Source organism: Electrona antarctica (assembly GCF_951216825.1).
Source record: "Electrona antarctica genome assembly, chromosome: 1".
Taxonomy (NCBI): domain Eukaryota; kingdom Metazoa; phylum Chordata; class Actinopteri; order Myctophiformes; family Myctophidae; genus Electrona; species Electrona antarctica.
The window spans coordinates 19,590,233-19,613,412 of record NC_136806.1 but is presented as its reverse complement, the minus strand read 5'-3'; the positions used below and the strand labels follow the sequence as shown (position 1 = coordinate 19,613,412).

The 23,180-nt window shown below is 41.2% G+C and overlaps 2 protein-coding genes across 10 annotated transcripts in view; both read left to right on the top strand.

The window, feature by feature from the left end:
• Nucleotides 1-12,142, top strand: part of dgkq (diacylglycerol kinase theta) — a 31,984-nt gene extending 19,842 nt beyond the window's left edge. For 7 of the 8 annotated variants that reach the window (XM_079510656.1, XM_079510655.1, XM_079510653.1 and 4 more), the window contains 11 exons: nt 486-636; nt 893-931; nt 2,189-2,304; nt 3,592-3,743; nt 4,590-4,738; nt 4,841-5,019; nt 5,163-5,263; nt 5,551-5,697; nt 5,840-5,951; nt 7,071-7,223; nt 7,794-12,142. In XM_079510656.1, the coding sequence (XP_079366782.1) occupies nt 486-636; nt 893-931; nt 2,189-2,304; nt 3,592-3,743; nt 4,590-4,738; nt 4,841-5,019; nt 5,163-5,263; nt 5,551-5,697; nt 5,840-5,951; nt 7,071-7,223; nt 7,794-7,895 (1,401 nt within the window). In that variant the 3' untranslated portion in view covers nt 7,896-12,142. Of the gene's footprint in view, nt 1-485; nt 637-892; nt 932-2,188; nt 2,305-3,591; nt 3,744-4,589; nt 4,739-4,840; nt 5,099-5,162; nt 5,264-5,550; nt 5,698-5,839; nt 5,952-7,070; nt 7,224-7,793 lie in introns of those variants that run through there. The other variant, XM_079510658.1, reaches the window with a different exon arrangement.
• Nucleotides 12,143-13,259: 1,117 nt separating this feature from the next.
• nfkb1 (nuclear factor of kappa light polypeptide gene enhancer in B-cells 1) overlaps nt 13,260-23,180 on the top strand; it is a 50,165-nt gene continuing 40,244 nt past the window's right edge. Inside the window, exons 1-5 of one of the 2 annotated variants that reach the window (XM_079510353.1) lie at nt 13,260-13,595; nt 14,788-14,840; nt 15,065-15,140; nt 19,940-19,980; nt 21,253-21,351. In XM_079510353.1, the coding sequence (XP_079366479.1) occupies nt 14,793-14,840; nt 15,065-15,140; nt 19,940-19,980; nt 21,253-21,351 (264 nt within the window). In that variant the 5' untranslated portion in view covers nt 13,260-13,595; nt 14,788-14,792. Of the gene's footprint in view, nt 13,596-14,762; nt 14,841-15,064; nt 15,141-19,939; nt 19,981-21,252; nt 21,352-23,180 lie in introns of both variants that reach the window. The other variant, XM_079510354.1, reaches the window with a different exon arrangement.

The following is a 23,180-nucleotide window of genomic DNA, read 5'->3' as shown; positions in this document are numbered from 1 at the left end:
TTTTTAAATTTAAAAACCTTTATTTGACAGTAATGGTAGACAGACGGTGAAGAAAAAGAATGAACCTGCACACGCGTCTGCTCCACTGTAATGTAATGACGAGCCAAGTCTCTTAATCGGGTCATTATCTCCAATTTTAGGGCTTTAAGCAACTAGTCGACTATTCAACTAGCCGACTAGTAAATCCAGTCGACCTTGTGGGTACTAGTTGATAAGAAAAAAAAACGTTTAAAATTATTTTTCTTTCCCCCCTGTTTTTGTAGGCCTCAAGATCAGCTAGAGTATAGTTATAGTCACCAATGTACACCGTTTTTAAATGTACAACTATTATTATTATTATTTAAAAAAAATACATAATAGGTAGGCCTAGTTAAGCAACTAGTCAACTAGTAAAAATCACTAGAAGTGAAAGCCCTAAAGAAAGAAATAAAACATTCTGTCCAACATATTTCACGTGGTCTTTGTTGTGTGCTTGTCTTTGCCAGATCTCCCTGCGGCAGATGAACCAGACCAGGTTCTATCTGACGGAGAACCGGACCCTGGTTGTCCAGGTGAACCTGCTGATTGGTGGCCTGCCCTCCCTGCTGACCCGGGAGGAGTACACTCAGCTGATCCATGAACACCTTGCTGTCAAAAGTGAGTCTGCGGTACCAGTTCTGTGCTAAGAGAGTATTCAGCAATGCATTGGTTTTTACAAATCATTACGTACAAGTAAAACGCTGTTCCAATTCAGAATTTTACAGTGGAAAGTTTTTGAAATTTGTAATGAGGGCAAAGTGAGTTCTCAGCATGACTCAATGTGCTACTGCTGCTTTACTCTCTCTCGCTCGCGCGCGCGCGTGTTCACAAGCATGAACATTCAGATATACTCAATGATTCTCTGTCCTTACAGGTCACTTGGTTACCATCACTCACTTTTACGGGAGCCAAGGTAGGTAGATTGCACACATGCCTGCCCACTGCTGAGATCATCTCCATTCTCAACTCAAGGATCCTAACACATCCCATTCAGTGGATGCTTTTAATGTTTTACATGAGTGCATACATCATTTAGTATGCATGGTCCCAGTGGGAAAATAAACCACATACAGTATACTGAGTAAACCCATCGTCTGCTCCATCCTTCACTTGTTCAGTGTGTGTGTGATATTCAGCTTCACTTGTTTATCGATCATAATAAGCTCCCTTTTAAATTGCCGTGCCAGCAGTATTTCAGCTCATATCACATTACCAGTGCATCACAGTTTTGGATGTAGAAACCAACAAACAGAGTATACAAAATGGCCAAGCAACTTGTGTCTTCTTCCTCCCTCCCTCCCTCATCACCATTCAGAGCACAACCCACCAATCTGTACTCTGTACTGGTCTCCCCTGGCCCCTCTGTTAGCACAACCAACCAGTCTGTGCTGGTCTGCCTGCTCTTCTGTTGGCTCAACCCAAGTACAAGTGTGTACTGGCCACTCTTTTAGCACCCAGACAACAACCAGGAGATGCAGCACTGCCTTAAGAGCCCTCTCTGGGCTTGGGTGATATCCACAATTAAATATCACCATGTATGTCAAGCCAAAATATCATAATATATTTGGCTTGTAATTCTATACATTTTTTGCATCACTTGAATACGAGGCAGTCGTGCCAACAGCGAGGCCATGAGGATTGTGAGGCGTGCCCACACGAGCTGCCAGGCAAGCGAGTGCCCATGCCAAGCAGCCGATGGCCTTGTGCATCAATTGTGCCATCCGAGTTGGCAAGCCATGGTTGACGGAATACTTTATCACCCCACTTGAAATTGCGCATACGCAGTACGTGGGGAAAATGGTGACATGAGTCGGAACAAGATTTCTGTTTAGAAGTTAGATATACATTTCTCTACATTTACCATAATGTATAGCCTACATTTCAAAATTGTCTGCTATTGCTTTCATTCAGTGCTCTTCTATTCAGCTGATATGCATAGCTATCATAACAAGGGTCAATTTGAGTAAACTGTTGGAGAGTGTGTTGTCCTGGTAGTGGCAGTTCAATTTGACTAATTTCCTGGTATAATTGGAACACTGGGATAAACGTGTCATATAATTTGTGTCCTTGATCCAGTCAAATATGACTGACTCAGTCACACAGAACAATGGACCTTTGTTATAGCAGCCTCATTTAGTGTGTGTGTGTGTGTTATGTGCGTGTTCTCTAGGTGCCATCGTGTTGCAGATCTCGTGTTTCTCTGAGGCTGAGAGGATTTACATGTTGGCCAAAGACACAGCTGTTGGCAACAAGCCCCTCACCTCCTTGGTCATACCAGAGATCATGGTAACACCCAGTGTTGATTTCGTTGACTAATACCTTTATTCACTGACGAAAACTAAGCTATGATGACTAAAAATGACAAAATGACACTCTGCTCCTTGAATATACAGTATGTAATAGATAGTGATATTATGTCAGTTTACGCAACAGCAAACGGTGATCAAACTTTGCTGATGAGATAAGAAGTCTCATCGGCAAGTAATGATGAATTGCATTTTTATAGCGAGTGTGTACAGGAAGATAAGACCATTGCACAGCCAAATGTACTGTTAGTTTATGATTGGTGTACCGCACTGCATACAGTAGGCCTGCCCTATGTGAACAGGCAGAATAAAAGGTTCCAGCAAACCAGGTTGCATTTGCATAGTAGCAGTGTGAGGAAGGGCGGTGTACCCCCCCCACATAGTGGCGTTGTTAACACGAGAGGGAGCGTGTGTATAACCTGACTCCGCCAGCTGGTGGCAGCAGTGAGTTCCTCCTGCTGCTCCCATCTGGTCCCTCTCAGGCAGAGACGATGTACTCCGAGCCATTTCTGACCGGAGAGATATGCGGCCGCTAGAGGTGGCGGGATCAACACGATACTGATGACGTATTGAAGCGCTGCCACAGTGCAAATGTAAAACACAACCTAACAAGACTACAACTCGAAATTATTATGGAGATATCATCATTTTTGTCCCGCTGCTTCCGGTTTATCGTTTCTGCTTGAGAGAGCCCAGATCCAGGCAGGAGGAGGGAACTGTTGAACTCAATACTGCCGCAATCTGGCGGAGTCAGGTTAGCGTGTGTATTGGGCTTGGGTTGAATGCTCTGTCTGGAGGAGTCTCCATCTTGGAGACGGTATCAAAACGAGAGTCGGGTGCATGCTTGAGGCGAGTGGCAGCTGAGTGCATGCTTTAGGGATTCAGACTACACTTACTGGTAGTTAACCAAAGGCAGTGATTCTCAACATTTTGAATTTCAAGGAGCCTCAGCTTGATATGCATATTAGATCCCTATTTGATATGATTGAGCACAAAGACAAGACAAACAAAAGCAATGCTGCTCTTTTTTTGTTTGACAGATAAATCTGTCAAGTGGCACTAATGTGAGAAAACCGACACAAAAAATCAAATCAATGAAGCAAAACATAATTTGAAATGAAGCAAAGGTGACTGGCTGTGCTTATTACGGCATCATCTGGTCATGTTTTATATAATCCTTTTTTCCTGTATTTGTACTTGGTTGCCCATGCTTACGTGAGGGATTGTGGGAAATTATTGGGGCTGATAATTTATCTCGGCTCCTCAGCACAACAAACTGCCGAAGGATGTCTCTCCTCTGCTGGTGTTTGTGAACCCTAAGAGCGGTGGCCTGAAGGGCAGAGAGCTCCTCTACAGCTTCCGGAAGCTTCTAAATCCCCACCAAGTGTTCGACATTTCCAATGGAGGGCCACTGGCTGGGTGAGAGAAATGTGTAATAAGAGCTGTCAGATTGTTATGAGAGCATTCACGGTTATTTACTGTGGTACATGTGTGCAGTAATATATTAAGGCCTTTAACACATGCCCTGTAACCTGGACTTTATCAAGTTGTTAACCGGTAGGGGTGTATTTGTGAACGCAAATTCAGTAAGACCTGACATCTAACAGACTTTCCTTGAGTTAAATCGGGGTAATGTCCCGTACACATTGAGCCCAAACGGCTCAATGTGTGGATGGACACAGTGATAGTCCTGTTTGCATCACAGAGCTCACCAGGCATCCTGCCCTAGAACATGGTCAATTGTGTTCATTGGAATGACCAAGCTGGAGGCACCGAGGTGCATCTTTTGTTTGCAAATATGATACAAGAAGACAAGACCAGCACAATATATATATATATATATATATATATACACATGTGATGACAATAACAAGAGCACTAAGCATTGATGGGGACCAGGCTCAATGACCAACTCGAACCCTATGATCAGTATTTACATTTTAATTTCATTTACGTTTTCATGCTGCTATGGTATCAACCAGGTTTATATCTCTAGAATACCAAACACTCAAAACAAATACATACTGTATCTCACACTCCAGTAAGCTTCAAGGGGTTATTTGAACTTGTTTATTGTCTGTTTAGAAGATGGTAATTACGATAACATCCATTTGACATGAATGTGGCATAACTCATATTTTAACAGGCAATATTTAAAAAGGGGTTATATAAAGAAGAGTGCATTGCATGTTCTCCCCAAAAATATTAACCCTAGACATTAAAATAATATCATTCTCATTTATTTTCTCCCTTCCTCCTCTTCAGATTCCATACGTTCCGGGAGGTGCACAGGTTTCGGGTGCTGGTTTGTGGAGGGGACGGGACAGTGGGCTGGGTGCTGGGGGTCCTGGAGGCTATCCGACACAAGCTGTCCTGTCCTGAACCCCCTATAGGCATTGTCCCTCTGGGAACAGGTGGGGCACTGAACTCTTGCTGACATTTTATGTTTAAAAAGTCTTCATCTGCTGGGGGGGAGGGGTTGAAGAGGACTTATTTTCCTTTTTTTTTTTTTGTAGGAAACGACCTAGCCCGTATCCTGCGCTGGGGGCCGGGCTACAGTGGCGAGGACCCCCACCATATCCTTGTGTCAATGGACGAGGCAGACGAGGTACAGATGGACCGATGGACCATCTTGCTGGACGCTCAGGATGTCTCTGAGGATGGAAAGGAGAACGGCTTCCTTGAGCCACCAAAGGTCACAGACAGGCGGTTATGTTTTTTGGACAGGCACATAACCCTATGTAACCCACTATGTTGTGTTTGACTGTGTGACAATAAAACATTGACCAACAACATGATCTTTGTGAAATGACGCCAACATGACTGTCTGTGTCACAGGTTGTCCAGATGAACAACTACTTTGGTCTGGGCATCGATGCTGAGCTTAGCCTAGATTTTCACCATGCACGGGAAGAGGATCCAGATAAATTCAACAGCAGGTACTCGCAGCAATTAAATTCAAATCCATACATCAGCAGAAGAGCTGCATTCTGAAAGTGGACCTATTTTTTACAGTCTATGGTCTTGACTGAGGACAGACTTCTGATTTACATGAGAAACTTTTGGTTACACCCTGGTGCTGGTTATTCAAATCAAGGAAAGAAAAATAATTGCTGTATTGTTTTCAGGCCTCAAGTCAACTTGAACATCTTCCTGGAATATCCTATTTGATATTCCATCTATGAGGTTCTAATGTGTGATTTTTTTTTTGTTTGTGTTGATGCAGACTTCACAACAAAGGTGTGTATTTGAAGGTTGGTCTACAGAAGCTGAGCCACACCAGGAACCTTCATAAAGACCTCAAACTGCAGGTGGATAAACAAGATGTAGAACTTCCAAACATAGAGGGACTCATCTTCCTCAATATACCCAGGTAGAACCGCACGCACGCACGCACGCACGCGCACACACACACACAATAACTTCCAAAACTCAAGACCACAAAAATGTATGTCTCCCTTTCTCGTGTGTGCGTGTGTCTATATGTGTGTGTGTGTGTGTGTGTGTGTTAATAGCTGGGGTTCGGGAGCAGACCTGTGGGGGTCAGAAGGTGACTGCCGCTATGGGAAACCCCGTATCGATGACGGAATGCTGGAAGTCGTGGGGGTCACAGGAGTGGTCCACATGGTATGAACCATCACACTGTATAATGGCACAGTCCAGAACTTTTACTACAAATAATAATAACTTTATTTATATAGCACCTTTCCAAAAACAGGCTTGCAAAGTGCTTTACAGATAATAATAGCAGTAAAAATACATTAAGATTCAAAAAATCTAAAAACATGCAAACACAATACAACATTTCATAAAAAGGCTGTGCAATAAAGTTGAGTTTTTAACCGAGATTTAAAAGAGTATACTGTATTTGCCAGCCTGAGATCCTCAGGCAGTGAGTTCCAAAGCCGAGGGGCCCGTACGGCAAAGGCCTTTTGTAATAAGGCGAGACTTTGGAACCTTCAATAAGGTTTTGCTGGATGATCTCAGGCAGCGGCCAGGCTTGTAGGGAGTTAAAAGATTACAGATGTAAGCAGGTGCCTGACCATTTAGAGCTTTAAAAACAAGTAATAAAATCTATTCTAAAACTTACGGGTTTGGCTAATGAATAAACCACAAGTTTAAATAAATTGTTAATACAACATGAAACATCTGCAGTGGTTGCTCATCTATTCCAAAATGTATACACTGGTATCGGGTAGTTGTTTGGGGTGTGTGTTTGATGCATTTCACATTATTACGTGAATATACTGTAAAGTATTCTAAAGACCATTTCCCGTTCCTCTTCACATGTAAAATGTCTCTCTAGAGAACTTATTGTTAGTGTACTAATTGGTTCCATTTGTGTTCCATTAGAACAAAGAAATGTAACCGTTATTATTACTCTAAAATTACGTTTTATTCATTAATAAAAGTGCAGGGTTAGTAACAGGATAGTCATTTCAGTTGGACTACTCGGTTCTTAGAACATGTTCTATGGATACCAAACTCTTAAAACATGGGGTTCAAAACATTTACCCATTTTGGGTCTATACGGCACTATTGTTTTTGTATGAACTGCATAGAGTGCATATCATGCTATGTGGACATGAGTAAGGTAAATAGGTAAATGTAACTAAGGGGATTTAGGTCGGATGTCAATACAACCTTAATGCAGTATACACAATTACACATGAATATAAATTGTGTGTAGGTGGCGTGTTTGTGTGCGTGTTTAAATCTGTGTGTGTGTGTGCGTGCGTGTCACAGGGCCAGGTGCAGAGCGGGATGCGGTCAGGGATCCGGATCGCCCAGGGGAACTACATCCGGCTCACAGTGACTAGACCCATCCCAGTTCAGGTGGATGGAGAACCATGGATTCAAAGTCCTGGACACATTATCATATCAGCTGCTGGTCCCAAGGTGTGTGTGTGTGTGTGTGTGTGAAATACGTTGTAAATAATTTGGATAAAGGCTATATGTAAATATAGTCCATTTAACATTATTGCTTCCTCCCCAATGTTCCTGCTCCTTCCGAGCTCAACAATGTCAGAGCAGTCTTGTTAATAGTCGATATGGTACAATTTTGCATGTTGAAGTTCACCAATGTGTAACTGTACGCATACTGTATGACTCGTGGCAAATTGATGTAGTCATGGTAAGTGAATCTACTAAATGGCGGCAGTGGCTCAGGTGTTAGAGTCCCTGTCTAGGAATAGGAAGGTGACCGGTTCGATCCTCGGCTCCTCCAGGCGACACTTAACCTTCAACTGCTACCATACGCTCACTCGGATCAAGCAACTGACGGGTTAATGCAGAGAAATAATTTCCCCTTGGGGATAACTATAAAAACCATTGAATTACATCTATGAGTTTAATTCGCCAGTTAATTCGGTGTGACATATAGCTGTCATAAATGTTGTTGTGATTGGCCTTTTACCACAAGGAGCACACGTCTTTATGTAACTGATATATGTCATGTAATTTCTGTAGGTACGAATGCTGAAGAAGTTTAAGCATAAACCGAAGAAGCAGTCTGCAGGTGTGAAGGACGCTTGCTCCGAGAGCCCTTCCTCCAGCGATGGAGGACACTGACACCTGATCTGACCTAACCTGCCTCCTGCCATTACTAGAACGCCATTCTGGCTCCTACACACGGCTGTATCCAGGAGAGTGATTTCCTTGCATCATTTCAGATGGCTTGATGCATAGACGGTATGAGAAGGCAGTGTCTGATTACAGCTTGGCAGACTTTTACCTTCTTTACTCCATCTAGTGGTCACTTGCAGTCCAAGACCAGGATGACCTAGAATTGGCCCAGACCAAGTCTGGCTGTCCTGAAAGTCTCAGTACATATCAACGTTCTTCAGATGTAGTTTGAAGGAAAATAATTTTAATTCTAATAAGCTTTTATCATTCAACATAACTCTCAGAGGAATCTGACATTCATGATTGCCCTATCTACGGTGATTCTGTGGATGTTAAATGCTTCATCAACACGTTGACCCTACAGAGCACAGGAGACAAAGTGCTTCTTGTTTAGAAGCTCTCCAGAGCTACAGTAATACGCTTGGAAAATCAGATGCAAACTCACAGCTGATTGAAACCATAGCAATGACCACTCAGTCATTGGAATTTCAGCGTAATTGTAGGAACTTTGTGGCTTAAAGTTGACATTGTCATTCATATGGCACAATTGCCAGTGGATTTGTAAATATATGAGTCACTTTTATTTTTTATTTCTTTATTTTTTTCTCTTATTTATCCACTTTTAATCTGGCCTCCCTAATTTGGGAATGTTATAGGTGACACTTTCCCAAAGACTGCCAAAAAGGATATTTTTTAAATGAAGAGAAGGGGTTTCTTATCAAAGTGGCTTGTAGAGTTACCACCAGCATTTGCCTGGTGGCTGTAAGTAAACCCCTTCCAGACAAATATCAGTTGTAGATGGATGAGGCACGTCTATAGTATACTTTAAACTGGTCTCAACTCCAAACATGCACAGGTTGAATTGACTACTCGTTCTTTTTTTAAACACATTCTTGCAAAGTAACAAAGTACCTCAATGTGTACAATGTAGCGTTTTGTTTGAAGTAATATTCCTCAATACCACAGGATATATTATGCTTACAAACATGACGCCTTGCTCATGCATTCCAGACTGTTATTATGTCTTATGTTTGGCTGGGAGAAGAACGCTGTAATGGACTCATGACATAATTTGTCTCAGCCATTTATTATTAGTGCCAGGTGAAGATTACAGTTGAATAATTATAGATTTGGGGTAATTTTACTCAAATTGAAGGATTAGTGACAGTAAATAGTAAATATAATGACAGTATAATGACGGCCTTAAAAAAAGTTATTTTTACTTATTTTTTAAACTTGACCTATGGAAAATGAGATGGCATTACCCATCATGCTACTTACAACTCGCAGTCTGAGCAACTGTTGATTAATAACACAAGCTGAACACTACAAAGTGTAGAAATGCACATTAAAAAAGTATTTTTATTTTTTATTTTTAAGAAGATAACTATACATACACAATTACACATCAAAAAAATGTAAATATATGTGCTGGGCTAGACGAACACCAATAGAGAAAAGAGTATAGCTGGCACCTAAACTCCATACTTACACCTTTATTGGACAATAGGTTAATTTAAACTGATCCACAGAAGATCAAAGGTCCAATAAAGGTGTGCACATGGAATATGTGAGATCTACTCCTCTCTCTGTTATGTTTAATCATGTGCACCAAGTCCTTAGTCTGGTCCTCCTCACAAGACAAGCTTCTGCTGCTTGCTTATTTTAAAAATGGTCAGACATTGCAAAAGGATTCAGAAGAGGACTATATCAATGAGATGCTTCGTCCACATTCCCAGTGATGCAGAACTCGAAAGAAATGCAACCATCTTATGAGAGCTCTAGATGACAATGGATCTTATTGTAAAGATTCCTGTTTATAATGTAGCCACAACAGTATTTGACTGTAACAATATACATATTTGTATTTTGTGCTCAAGTATCCTATTCAATCAGAGCCTCCCATCCAAGCTTGGGTGACCACGCATACATGCATACATACGAGGCTGCATGGTTTGCACATTTTGAGTTGGTTTGGCTCATTCCAGCGAGTGACTCCAATCACTGACTACTGTTCCCTTTGGTACTGTAGGTCCTGAACGAACAGGGATTTGAGTCTCTCTGGTCATTGCGGCCAGATTTGATACACTGGTGGTTAAAGCTGTGGTCTTTCATCGGCTGCATTCCACGTCTTCTCAGTACCTCTGTTTCTATGCCTCCACCCCTCTATGCTCCACTGCTAGGAGAAACACTGGAGAAGCTCCTCTGTTCCGTTCTTATTCTTAACCTGTCCAGTCCTAGATTTCTGGTAAATGAAGGGAAGGATGTATGAGAGAAACATGGAAGATGTTTGGCAGTTCCAGGTGTTTGTATAGTTAACGCCATGTGTATAGATTGGGGTGGTATTTGAATGTGTATAAATATGAGATACAATAACAATTTTTATACCATGCATGAAGTACTGTAGTTGTACAGATGCGTGTGCATCTTCTGTCACTGGTGGTCAGTGTTCTTCTGCCAGCCCATTGTAAAGCGGTGGTCCGGTTCTGTTTGTGCTGTTAACACTGCAGCTTTCTGATTCTTCAAAAGCACAGATTAAACCAGCAGATATTATAATCATCCTCTCCAAAGATTTTCTTTAAACCACCTTTTAAGACCTAAAGCTATTTATTGGCGGAAGCGATAGCTGATTGGCTAGAGATGCTGTCTGTCTGGGAATTAGAAGGTTGCCTGTTTGACACTCCCAGAATACACATCTCTGTTACACTCATCAGAGCCATCGGAGCAGCCATCTGCTGGTTGCAGAAGTAAAAGTAATTAATCCTTCCCCGCAAACTAGAAAATACTCCCTCCCTTTCTTTTCCCTTGAAGATCATCCATGCCATTGAAAATCCATGACTATAATAGGTAATTGGCTCAGGCTAAGTGCTGTTGACTCCTAAGTTTAATCAAACTTTTTACAACTAATAATCAAGTGCCATCTTTATTTTTTTCCTTTTACCCGTCTTTCCCATGGTGCCACAATGACAGCTATATGTAACAAAGCGTTAATGCTACTTTTTCCAGTGTTAAATATTGTTGCTGTGCTGTGCTTACTAGTTAGTAAGCTTCTACTCTACTGCTTTGCCCCTGTTGTAGCAGTAGTCAGTCAAATGACCACCCTGCTTCCTGCCTCCATGTAGGGCATCAGGCCAGTTTGTGGTGTGGTGTCTCCAGGTCTTGAGCTCCACATAGTGCCTCAAAGCAACAATAACTCATTTAGACCTGAGGATGCATATGTGCCACCTTATAGCTTTTAACCACTTTTAACCATTTTTTAAAAACTTTTTAAAACTAATTGCCACTGGGTGAAAAAAATGTGTTGCAAAATCGTGGGATAAAAATTATAATAAAAGAAAAATAGCAGATCGGCTGGCAGAGGGAGTGTAGCGCCCAGGATTACATAGATAATTGACACTGGGTGAAAAAAATGGGTTGCAAAATCGTGGGATAAAAATTATAATAAAAGAAAAATAGCAGATCTACAAACTCATAGTGCGGCACTGAGTGCCGTGCTACGAGCGTGTAGATCTGCTATTTTTTTAAGAATCTTGAATATATATTATTTCCCAGCGAACACTTTTAACTCAAATATTTGCTTCTGGGGGGTCCCTGGAACAATTTTCATTTTGTTTGACTGCCAATTACATATCATTTTGGGGCTCCTTGACATGAAATAGTTTGAGAACCACTGACAGAAATAGTTTTTCAGAAAACTGTTAGGATTTAGAAGACAGGTCCTCAGGTCTTAAAGGGATAAGCAACAATAACAAAATCATACTAGGAACCTCAGTGGTATTACCTGTGTTAAGGTATGTTAAGTGTGTGTGTGTGTGTGTGTGTGTGTGTGTCTTCTGCTGGTACAGTAGTTTGAACATCTAGGCATTTCTAGACTTTGTTGAGCTAATGTGCCTATAGATTACTTTTTGTTATCAATTGTTTTTCTTATTTGCTATAAATGAACGTATATTATGTTTTTACTTGTTTTTATTGAAGTCTAATGTTAAACTAAATAGATGTGTATATTTTTGCAGAGAAAAGAAAAACAGTTTTTTAAGTTTGATCTGTAAAGTTTTAATTGTACATTGCACTAATTGTTTTACAGATGCTTTTTAGGTGGAATGTTTTGCTTCACTATGTATGTTGGAATAACTAAAAGATACAGTGTATATATATGTTTAAATGAAAAGCCCATATTAAAAGACAAATGTAACAAATAAAATGCGTGTTTAATCACAGAACAGGTTCTGTATGGACTGGTGCACTTGCAACATGGAATACTTTGATGTACACACACTACTGATGATGAACCATGACAAGATAAGCAGGTCAATTAACTGTTGTGAGAATTAATTTTATTCGCTCATTTGTTGATAGACTGTTACATATACTAATGTTGTTCATGATTCTATCAGTCTTATATTCACTATTGGTAGTCTGTATGTACATATATCCATTCATATATGTTGTAGTCTCACTTGCACAATCACGTACACAAGTCATCACATACATGTCTGTCTCTGAACTTTGATATTCCATCAAACAAATTCCTCAGTAGGTCAGCTCACTTTCTTTCTTTCTTCATGTGTGAGAAGGTCTTATTCCATCACTGTTTGGTAAACACTTCATGGTGACATTTTACTGCAACACAAATCTCACCTAACAATCACCTACACAAAGCAACACAAACATTTCTCAGAACTTTGACCTTTCACCAAACAGATTCATCAGTAGGATGGTTCACTGTTGCTATGGAAACCAATCACCGGTAAAAAAAAATGTTGGTAAAATGTAACTGTGCCAAATTTTCGCTGCAAACTCACCTACACAACTCACCACATACATTTATCTGAACTTTGACCTTTCACCAAGCAAATACCTCAATATGTCAGTTGTACCACCAATATTATAATTAAAATATAATATTGTAATGGTGCATAACAAAATGTTAAAGAAATTGGGCACGTGTTCAAGACTAATGGTTCAAGAACAAATATATGTTGTGACAATGTTATCACAAGAAAAGAGGAAATTACCTTACCTGGGTTGTATTTTAGAGTCAAATCTTTCCAATAAAAAAATAGCAACTAAAGTAAAAGTCAACCAAAACAAGCCATAATAGTGCTTTCTTAAGTTGGGTTCAATCCTTTTAGCATTGTAGGCCTATTTGTATTAAACTGTACTTTTCTGTACTAGTCTCTCGTCTCAATCAATCAAGATCATTCTGTGATTTTCAGTAGCTGCGCTGCTCTGAACGAGCCGCCAGGGGGCAGAGCTCAGCAAGCTACCCTCCACTGCAACTACGTCACTGGGAATTTCCAGTGGGGAAGTCAATTTTTATGAACAACTGTCTTTAAAGTTAATGTCACCTGCTTCATCTTTTGTCGTCTTTAGAGTGCGGACGAGTATAGCATTTGTATTCTGTCGGATTTAATGATATATATAATAACGTTCTTGTCGCGTCATGACGACGCGTTTCAGTTTGATCTAACGAGCTGGTAGTGAAGTTAATGAATTTACCGAAGTAGCAGCACGAGCTGCACGACCATGGCGCAATGATGTGTAAAAGTCACCCTAGGAACTGAAGTGGAGTCAGTGGGACTGTCATTGTCACTTTAATGTTGAGGGAAGAAGTCACCTGGTGAGCCAACAACACAGCCAACACGGGTAAGAGCATTACTGAATTGTTTATGTTGTTGTTGTGTGATAGCAATTTAGCTCGGCTAACTTTGTCGTGGTCTCTCTCGTCTCTCGTACAACTGCAGTGTCTATGTTGCTCCATTTGCTTTGTTATGCTCTTCACTTCCTTATTAGCACGCTAGCTAACAGTGTATACTGTGTGTGCTGTATGGCTAGCAGCAATGCTGCAATGACAGTCAAGACGTGACATGAACGGCGACTCACACAGCAGTAAACCTCGGCACATGTCCTTCTTAAATTCAGCTGAAAGTAGATCATGCTACTAGTACTACTACAACAACAACAACGCGTGGTTTGTGTCACAACAATGCAACTATAGCAGAGCTATTGTGCACTCACAGCTAGAGCCCATTCATAACAGCAACAAGTGTCAGTCAGCCATGCAGTGCAGGACCTACCTGACCTAATAGACCAGTTATTACTGTTCAGTTCAAAGACTGCGAAACTAATGGTGTGTATTTGGCCGCAGACCAGACACCCATCTGAACATATTCTGTGCCAGAGACCCCCGTGGAAGATTTTTCAGATTTGTTTTCTAAATATCTTTTGAGAATAACTGATACTATAGCTTACAACGCTTATGCTGTAGATCAGCTATTTTCAAGTTAAACTAATGTAAAACTAATTTATGTTAGCATTGGGGACCCCCTGGAACCCCCTCAAGGACCCCAGTTGGGGATCTCCTTACCTCACTTTGAGAATCAATGGCCTATCTATGAGCATGAGACTATTACTATGCCAATGTCTCAGACATCTAGAGAGTGTACAATGGAACCAAATGGACCCATTAGGGTCCATTTCATTCCATTTGTACACTCTCAGAGTTAAATTAACATTGATTTTACAGTATAAATCGGGTGTCCCAGAGATAGAAATGCCATTAAATGGGGGTCCGTAGCCTAATGCATGTCAAACTGGGGGTCCTTGAAATTAAACAGGTTGAGAATCACTGCTAGAGCCGTAAAAATCTTCCCTTATGGGGGTCCGTGGCATATCTTTTCAAATGGGGGTCCGCGGGCTAATTGGTGTCAATTTGGGGGTCCTTGACATGAAAACGTTTGGGAACGACTGTTCTAATAGACTCAGTAGATTGCATTGAAAACATTTTGATTTGTTGTATGTCTTCTTTGAAAGTATTGACCTTTGCTGTCCCTGGCAGTTACCATGGCAGGAGATGATCATTATCTGGTTGGTGTTGTTCAGCCCCATCAGGTAAATCTGCATCCATTCCATTACCACACAACCTTACAACATATGCAAATACAATTGTAGGTAGCACTGTATATTTAGGTCTGATCTATACAAATGAATACAATAATGCATTGTAGTGCACTATAATGCACTTATAAGGGATTTCTAACATTATTGAATTTGATAGGCCGTGACTTCATCTCATGTTAAATAATTGCCTCTTTTTGTGCATTTGTACCTTTCAGCTTCTTGACATGTTTGATTCGTCATGGGAATATCAGAATTATCCACCAATGTCACAAACCACTGCACTGCGGACAGGTACAGTAAGAGGTCTTCTTTAAAGGGCTGAGAACGAAGGAATTATGCTACAGTCCTTAATCCTTATGGTGCTTTAGTAACTACTCCAATGGGACCGTAAATGGTGCATTTATATTGCACTTTTATCCAAAGCGCTTTAGTTAATTAGTTAGTTACTTTATTGACACAAATGTATAAAACATTGGGTCCAAACAATAATGAAAAAACCCATGAATCAAAAACTTTAAAAGATACAATACATTAAAATATACAATACAAAATCCCTTTGCATCTTTACATAGATTGTGCATTACTACGTTCACCCATTCATACACCGATGGCGGAGGAAACCATGCAAGGCACCAACCTGCAATTAGGGGTTCAGAGTCTTGCTCATGGTTCCCATCCGGCTTCTCTACCGGCCACTCTACCCCTGAGCGACTCCCGCCCTGTCTATAGAGAAACAGAAATCACATGAAATGATGAGTAGTGGGAACGGAAACCTCACGTTAAACCCCTGCGTGTAGTAGACTGAAACATTTGCCACTAGTTTCATGATGATCACGGACGGTACCGATATATACAGTGTTGTCACACTCTCACTTCTCTGTCATTGTCCAGAGGGTTATTGTCAGAGACTGCAGTAGATAAGAGTAGTGGTTGGTTGTGGTGTCACTATTGAGGGAAGCCAACTCTCTGTTGGATGGATGGGGGAAACCCACTTCACCCAAGAAGTCAGATTGAGGGGGTGTTATTACATAATGTCAAAAGGCCTACTCTTGTGATGTCACGATTACGGTAGTCTCTTGACTACTAATAAATTATTAATCAATTAAACGTAAACCCTAATAATTCTACAATTGCTGCAAAACCTGTGGATGTCCACTGTTATTGTGGGCATAAACAAGAAGTTGAAGGGTACATTTAAGTTATGATAATGACGTACTGTGCATGTTCAAATCGTGCATACTTTACATTATTTCCAACCATTTTCAACAGCATACATTTAGTTTTTACTTTATTTTTTAATATAACATGAATGTGCTGTCAAAGTTTAGGTGCCGACTCGACCTATAACCACTATTATATCCAGTCTCTTCTAATTCTCCGCCACCAGTCCCAATAATTTCTTATCTGTCAGACCATAGCATCTGTATGTCTGTCCACCCATCTGCGTGTGGGCTCTTTTTTTTATTAATCTGTCTATCATATCTTAGAATATTTTATCTCATATCTCATCTCATCTATCAGTGCTGTCTGGTTCTCTCCACCAGTTCCAATGTCTGTGTAAATGAGGTTCAGGTGTTCACCAGAGGAAAGATGTAGTGGAGCAAACAGCTGGCTGTCGTTCATTTGGCAGGATTATGTTATTTCTCCTATTTCATCTTTCTGTGTTAGTAATTCACTTAATCACATATGTCCCCTATAACGTTTGACTGACAGTTGTCTGCCTGTGCAGTTCTCAGTCATTGTTGAGTTTGTATAACACAATATCTATCTACCATTTTTCGTTCATCCCCTTTATCAGTCGTTTGTCAGATTGTTTTACCAGCTGCTATGCATTAGCAAGCTGAGTCTATCATCGATGTGCAAGCTAGTCCTCTAGTCCAGCTGGTTTTCTCATTGGCTGATGTATGTGTGTACCTCAAATATGTCTGGGCGGAAACAAACTACTCAGAACACAATAGTTCTGCCTTAGAGAATTTTGGTTCCTACCTAAACTACTGCGCTGAAACGGACACAGAGGCAGTTATAGCGGACCCCCGCAGATCCCCAGCTGGTAATTAATTGATTTAATCAATTCTTGTTTTTGGTTGAACCTCTCCTATACTAAATCATGCCTGTCTGTACTCATGCCTGTCTGTACTCATGCCTGTCTGTACTCCCTAGCATCAGATCATGTGTGGCAGATTCTACAGGGTATTTTGAATGCAGACTTAAAGCAGTATCTCCTTTTCAAGGAGTCCTTTGATGTAAAGACAACCACTCCTTATTTCAGGCCTCCAGTTTAGCGAATCGTGTAGCTTGGGAGATCAAAGTGTCCAACCACCTGCCTCTGTTGCTTCACTTAGAAGTGGCTTGAGGCACAATTAAGATGTTTGGCACATACATAAAATTGTGTCACTCATAGTACTCTCTGCTGCAATAGTAGGTGGCGACTCACAGGAATTCTGTAGCACTATGGGACTGAAACAAGATATGTTTGTGTTGGATGTTTCTGAAAAAGATCTGTAGGAATGAATACTGCATTGCCGCCAGTATACGAAGTCTGATGTATATGTTATACATGTTATCATAAGTGATTATTTTAGAGGCTTATGATCACATGGTTGACTTGTACAGCAAGTTTGTGTGATTGATGTGGGAGGAAGTGGCTAAGATCGTGGCTGTGCGTGCAGGCAGGAAGAGGCTGGCCCAGGTACAGTACAGGAGCAAGTTGCTATACATGAGGAACCTTATAGAGAGAAGACGACTCAAAGAGAGGCCGTGCCACATTCAGATGACATTGTGTCTGATTTTGTTTGAAACCAACTTGCTGTTTCTACTGTAGATTGACCATAGGGCCATATACGTAACATAAGTTTATTTGTAAAAAGGAGAGGTGTGTGTGTGTGTGTGTGTGTGTGTGTGTGTGTGTGTGTGTGTGTGTGTGTGTGTGTGTGTGTGTGTGTGTGTGTGTGTGTGTGTGTGTGTGTGTGTGTGTGTGTGTGTGTGTGTGTGTGTGTGTGTGTGTGTGTGTGTGTGTGTGTGTGTGTGTGTGTGTGGGGTGTCTGCTTTGTATGTGAAATCACTAATGGGTCTCAATCCTAGGCCATATTCTTGTTATATTTGCATGGAAGTTTAATGTATTATGAGCATTCATTTAGAACGGTGACTAGACTGTTGACCGGGACTATGGTGTCCCGTAATATTGTATATCGGGACAGTCCCAATATGCAATATTAATGGAATCAGACACGGTATTTAAAAGTATTTTCTGTGGCCATAAGGTATACATATTTAGGATATATTTTAGATGCTCCTTTTAAGAATATGCTCTCCAATATCCTTGCTTCTGTGTACCTATAAATAAACCAACATCACTGCATCTGTACTGTTCCGCCAGCTAGTGATTTAAGCTATTACTAACCAGAGATTTATTTAATTGTATCTTATAAACAGTGCTGCTGTTATCAGACCATCTGAAATGAAAAGGTTTTTCACACTTTAAAAGCATATCCAATGCATGCCATAATGGGGACAATGTACAGTAGTTAGATTAAAGTGTAAGACTTGCACATCCAATCCCCAGAAATGGGCAGGTGCTGAGCGAAGAACGGTACATCCAATCAGGTGCTGAGCGAAGAACGGTACATCCAATCACGTGATTGGAAATCGGGGCAATACATACATGATATTAGACTGGATTTCTGTCTGTGGTTTGGGATATTGTACTATTGTGATATACCAAAATATTTGTATTGTATTTTATATCAGAACTCCAATCTTAATTATTTCCAATTATTAATTATTTCCTTTCCTCCTCACTTGATATGTGGTTACATCGGCAGGAAATAACCATTTTCAACTAATAATATGATGAATGTCACCTGGCAATTACTCTTCCACACAGAGCTATGATTGATAATGACACAAGAGGGTGGTGGTACTCTGTTACTAGAGTAGCCCATTTTTTTTTACCCCTTTTTCTCCCCAATTTAGTTGTTATGTCAATTAATTCCTCCCCACGCACATCTTCTGTGTTGTCACTGCTGTTGTATCCTACTGACTCACCTACCAGTGAGAAGAAGCCCTCACCGGGAGGACGTAGAACCTCTGTCCCACTCCTCCCACCCAACACTCTCTGCTGACAGGTGCCGCCCCTAGCCCGTAGGTAGGACTACATGCAATGACCAATATCACCCTGCCCGACACCCGGCTTCCCTCCCCCGGCCAGAACACCGGTCAATTGTGTTCGTGGTGTTTGACAAAGCCGGATGCACCATGGTGGAATCAAACCCACATGATTAAATTATTACTACTCTAAAGGTAGTTGCACACTGGTATGTTTTTTCACTGCGTTTTGCAGCTCCGATAGTAGTATCACTAGCTGTTAGCCTGTCAACCAAAACGAAATATTTGGCGGCAGTTTGCAAACGCAATTGACAATGTGAGGTTGATTCTTTTTTCTTTTACGTCCTCCGAAATTCGCTCCGATATTCTCCCTAAAAACCGCACCAGTGTGCAAACACCCTCACAAAAAACATGCAGTAATCCTGGTCTCTAAACTGCCTCCCCCTGGCCAGCCGGGGCGCCTGATGGAGGGGAAAGAAACTGGTTGGAATAACGTGTTCCTTCCATGCGCTACGTCCAACCAGGGAAACTCCCCCCTGTCAGGTGTAAAGGAGCAACTTGGACACTCAGGCATGAAGGAAGCATGAGTTCAAGTCCGTTGCTCTCCCCATGTGGGGACTAGGTTGGCGGAGGGTGTGTAGAGCCCAGGATCACATTAGATAATTGACACAGGGGTGAAAAATGGGTTACAAAATCGTGGGATAAAAATTATAAAATAAAAAAGATCATGTGGATTGTGGCATCCATTTAGTTATCTATAGCAAAGGCTAAAATTATACAGCTACTTTCCCGGATTGAAAGGTATAACAACGTATAGGCTTTCCAGGTCTAAATTGGTTAAACAAACCAACTGCTGCTTCTAGTCTTCAAACTAAACTTAAGCAGTGCTTACAATTCTCATGCAATTCAAAATGTCCACTGTTTGTTTCACTGAACGTGGGAATAGTTTACACTGAGTATTTTGTTTTGTTTTTCTCTTTATGCAGCTGATGGGCCATATCTCCAGATCTCGGAACAGCCTAAACAGGTAAACTTCACCTGGACAAATTATGGTACTCATGGGAGTGTTTTCCACTTGGCAGTTCCTTAAGTCCTTGCAGTCAGGTACGCGAAGGGGAGAACTTACGAGCCATCGTTAAACTATTGAGGGAAAAAAAAACTTGTTCAGGCCTGTTGGATCTTTCTGCAACCTATTGCATAACATGCTCTGATACATAAACCCACCCACTTGTTGAAGTAAATGATTATTATGTTTTATTAGCCATCCATCAATGTAAATATTTGTGTAACTAATCACTATTAATCAATGATTTGATTGCATGTTAAAACGGACTGACTTTAATTCAATATGCTTAACAAAATGTATGCTTAAAAAGCAGTTCACTATATATATTAAAATATTTTTGACAGAATCAAATGTTTTATGATCATGATTCAACAGGAGCCTGGATGATGTTAAAATTAAAAGATCTGTGGAACCACAAAATGGGAACTACTGCTATGACCTAAAAGCATTGTTTCTCAAACTTTTTCATGTCAAGGACCCCCAAATTGACACTTATCAGACCGCGGACACCCATTTAAAAATATATGCCAGGGAAGAGGAGATCTTTACGGCTCTAGCAGTGATTCTCAACCATTTTAATTTCAAGGACCCCCAGTTTGAGATGCATTAGGCTACGGACCCCCACGTAAAATCATTGTTAATTTTACTCTGAGACCCCTTTTCCCCTTGATTTTAGGATCAATATAAGTAAATTAATATATGATAACCATTCCACAGTAGTAGCTTTTTCATATTTTCTATTTTTTGCATATGTTCCTATATAATGCCTCATTTGCATATTTAGACATTTAAAATTTGTAATACAATAAATCATTGTCTTCGTGTAAGTAATCAACTGTGGAAGTTTCATGGTGATAACAATCTAATATAGGTATGGTTTTACCCACTCAATTAATAATTATCGTTCCAATTTTGGAGCTCTGCCTCATGGACCAAAAATAACTGAAACCAACCGGTGGAAAAGGGGTCTGTGAGTGTATAAATGGAACCAAATGGACCAGACCCTAACGGGTCCATTTGGTTCTTAACCATCAGTCATTTAGCTGGGGACCCCCTGGAACTCCCTCAAGGACCCCTGGAGGTCCCCGGACCCCACTTTGAGAACCACTGCCCTGTATAGGCAGGGCTTGCGTATTGAAGCTCAATTTGTCTTGTCAGCAAAGCCACATTGTCGTGTGATGGATTATAGATTAGGCATTACTTTCTGTCTGACTCCGTCTGTCTGTATTACAGCGAGGTTTCCGGTTCCGTTATGGCTGTGAGGGTCCATCTCATGGTGGCTTGCCCGGAGCCAGCAGTGAGAAGAACAGGAAGATGTATCCCACAGTCAAGGTAACGTTTTAAGACTGTAGCTTTAACAAGGCTTATGTCTTCCTCAGTGGTGTTTCTTTTGTCTTGTTCTTTGGTAGAACATGAACCCTGATGGAGCAGTGATCTCATTCTCAATAGCTCACTTAGGTTAATTGAATTCACTAGGTCCATGTTCCCATGCTTATGGGTTCAAATCCCACCGCGGTTGTACTTTTTTCAGCAATGCAGCAGTGTTGGAAATTTGTACCAAGCTTTTCAACCTACCTCCATGTTTCCAACCTGCACACTCTGAGCCCCACTAGCAGTGGGATTATGTTGAACCTTACCTGAGTGATATGTTGAATGTGGCACCTTGTGAATTCAGATTAATTTAGATTGCAAGCAGTCAGAGTGTAGACGCATTGTGAACCTGCCTATGTAGGTTTGAATGATTTTTTTAAATCGCAATCGCTTTCTGCATCCCCTCTCGATAGCAATGTGGCAGGAATGCGCCTGATCATACCGCATATTAATGTGTGTGTAATCTGTGTGCAGTTTAGCACATACAGATAGGGCCCGTAGACTTGTCTTCTCAGTGGCTCTAACTTCGGATTCATACCAGGCACCACATGTTTCATTAACCATGGAGTCAACACACATCAGGCACCCTATTATTCCTTTACTAAACGTCCTCTTTATCAGCAGTGCTGTTAAACATCGAAACCCACTTTTGAGTCGTGACTTGTCCCCCTAGTTAAGAAAGCCTTTCTATATGAAAGAAAGGCAGACTAGAAACGATTCGATTGAGGTTCTTAACATGTGTAACAATGTTTTGGAATGAAGTTAAACATTCTGCATGTTTCGACGCAGCCAGCATAAGCAGGAATTCCCCTCGATGCTATAGAAGATCCTAGGAACGCTCATCTTTGTTGGTGTTAAGTTACCATGACATTTCACATTACGCGATGAAACATTTGCCTGGATTGCTGAAACAGCACTGTGTGTGTGTGTGTGTGTGTGTGTGTGTGTGTGTGTGTGTGTGTGTGTGTGTGTGTGTGTGTGTGTGTGTGTGTGTGTGTGTGTGTGTGTGTGTGTGTGTGTGTGTGTGTGTGTGTGTGTGTGTGTGTGTGTGTGTGTGTGTGTGTGTGTGTGTGTGATCTGTGTGCTTTACACAGGAAGTCTGCAAATAGAACTGGCAAGTCTTGCTGTCTGTCCTCCATTCTCTCTCAAACACAGGCACGCCATGCACGCACACACACACACACTCGCCTTTCTCTGTCCACTTTTTATTTATTTATATTTGCTCTCTTTCTTTCCTCTGTCTGTCTCTCTACTTTGTGTTTTCTCGTCTCTCTACTTAATTTCATTCTCGTCCCACACACACACACACACACACACACACACACACTGCAGTCATTCATTACAGATGTGGATGTATCCTACAGTTCATACCCTGTTTAGACGAGGCTGTGGGAAAACCCCTGAGTGATGACTGAAAACTCTAGTAGGTGTGCTGCTGGCTCTGTTCAAGATAACCTCTAACCTCTAGGTGTGCTGCTGGCTCTGTTCAGGATAACCTGATGATAATACTGAGTACTGAGTACTTTGTAATACTCACCTGACAGTGTGGGGGGGGGACACACTCGTGCAGCGCGCGTGCATGCGCCGGATCCATGCACAAGCACGCTTGCATTTTTTGTGATTTTAGTTTTTAGTTTTTGCTGTCTTTTGCGGTTATTCGCCTATTTTTTGCCTATTCGCGGTCGCCTACTAAAACTCATACTGTGGTGGTCATGATTGTGTGGTGGCTCACCGTGGCACCATCACACAATAGGGCATAGCAGTGGGCGTGGTTTTCTGGCACCACTGAG